Raw genomic sequence first — 1,482 nt, forward strand, 5'->3', positions numbered from 1 at the left:
GGGGGGCCCCCGGGGGGCCCCCAGGGTGAGGCCCCTGCGGCCGCTGCAGGAAGCTGCTGCGCTGCTGGCAGCAGCAGCAAAAGACAGCGAGAATGTCCGCAGCAGCAGCAAAAGAAATCAAGCTTTGCTGCTGCGGCCAGAAGACACTGATTTGCTGCTACCAGGTAATTAATTAAGATGAATTAATTAAAATAAATTAGTGAAAGAATTAAATTAAATTAAATTAAGAAGAACAATTGAATTTAAAAGAAAAAGAATTAAATGAAGAAGACACAAAAGACAAAAAAGGCATTACAAAATATTAAAAGATCAAAAAATTAAAATTAAAAATTAAAAATAAAAAAATAAAAAACAAAAAAATAAAAAGAGAAAAATAGAAAATTCGACAGAAGAGATAAAGGCTTAGAGGGAGGGAAGGGCGGAGAGGGGGAAAAAAGAGAACTGCAGCAGCAGCAGCAGCAGCAGCTGCTGCTGCTGCTGCTGCGTGGGTGCCTCTTTACACTGCATGGCTCGCTGCTGCCTGTCCGATTAAAGAGTGTTTCTTATGTCTGCTGCTGCTGCCGCCGCTGCTGCTGCTGCTGCTGCCGCTGCTGCTGCCGCTGCTGCTGCTGCTGCTGCCGCTGCTGCTGCTGGCGTGTGCAGGGGCCCCTGGGGGCAGCAGCAGGACGTGCATGCGCTGCTGGGTGGCTGTGGGGCCCCTGTACTGCAGCAGCTGCAGCAAATACTTGTGTGGGCCTTGTGCTGCTGCGCTGCACTGCGGGGAAAGTGTGGGGCCCCACAAAGTGGGGACAGCAGCAAGAGCCCTTGAGGTGGACGTACACCTCAGCACTCCCCTCAGGAAGCAGCAGCAGCAAGACAGCTTCGCCCTCGACGTCAAAGTCCCCGCTGCAAGGTTTTCCCAAACCCTAAACCCTAAGCCCTAAACCCTAAACCCTAAACCCTAGACCCTTGACAAGCGGCCGAGGCGACGCCCAGACGCGCGCAGCCAGCAGCTGTGCTTTCCGCAGCAGACGCGGGTTTTAGGCTCTAGGGTTTAGGGTTTAGGGTTTAGGGTTTAGGGTTTAGGGCTTTTGTACTGCTCACAGGGGAATCCACTGCCAGCGCCACGAAAATGAGCCCGCCAAATACGCTTGCGTGGACTGCGGGTGGGGCTAGGGTTTAGGGTTTAGGGTTTAGGGTTCAGGGTTTAGGGTTTAGGGTTTAGGGTTTAGGGTTTAGGGAGGGGCGGCGGTTTCTGCAGGCCGTTCTACACGTTCTTGTTTCTTTATTTGAGTACTTCTTTTTAATTCTTTTTAATTCTTTTAATTTATTTTTATTTTTCTGTAATTCTTTTAATTCTTTTAATTCTTTTTATTTCCTTTTATTTCTTTTTATTTCTGTTTAATTATCTAAATTCCTTCAATTAATTCTTTAAATCATTTTTTCATTTTTTCATTTTTTCATTTTTCGTTTTTTCGTTACCTTTTTTAATTCCCCTTTGAC

The 1,482-nt window shown here is 47.0% G+C and overlaps 1 protein-coding gene across 1 annotated transcript; it reads left to right on the forward strand.

The window, feature by feature from the left end:
• Positions 1-92: 92 nt before the first annotated feature.
• Positions 93-1,145, forward strand: ETH_00006460 (uncharacterized protein; the record flags this gene model as incomplete). The annotated part of the gene is made up of 3 exons (XM_013379252.1): positions 93-164; positions 643-892; positions 1,086-1,145. Coding segments are annotated over 3 exons (382 nt in total), but the record flags the coding sequence as incomplete, so codon positions are not given.
• Between the last annotated feature and the right edge of the window lie 337 nt (positions 1,146-1,482).

This window comes from Eimeria tenella, genomic scaffold, assembly GCF_000499545.2.
Source record: "Eimeria tenella Houghton genomic scaffold, Eth_scaff1646, whole genome shotgun sequence".
Lineage (NCBI taxonomy): Eukaryota > Apicomplexa > Conoidasida > Eucoccidiorida > Eimeriidae > Eimeria > Eimeria tenella.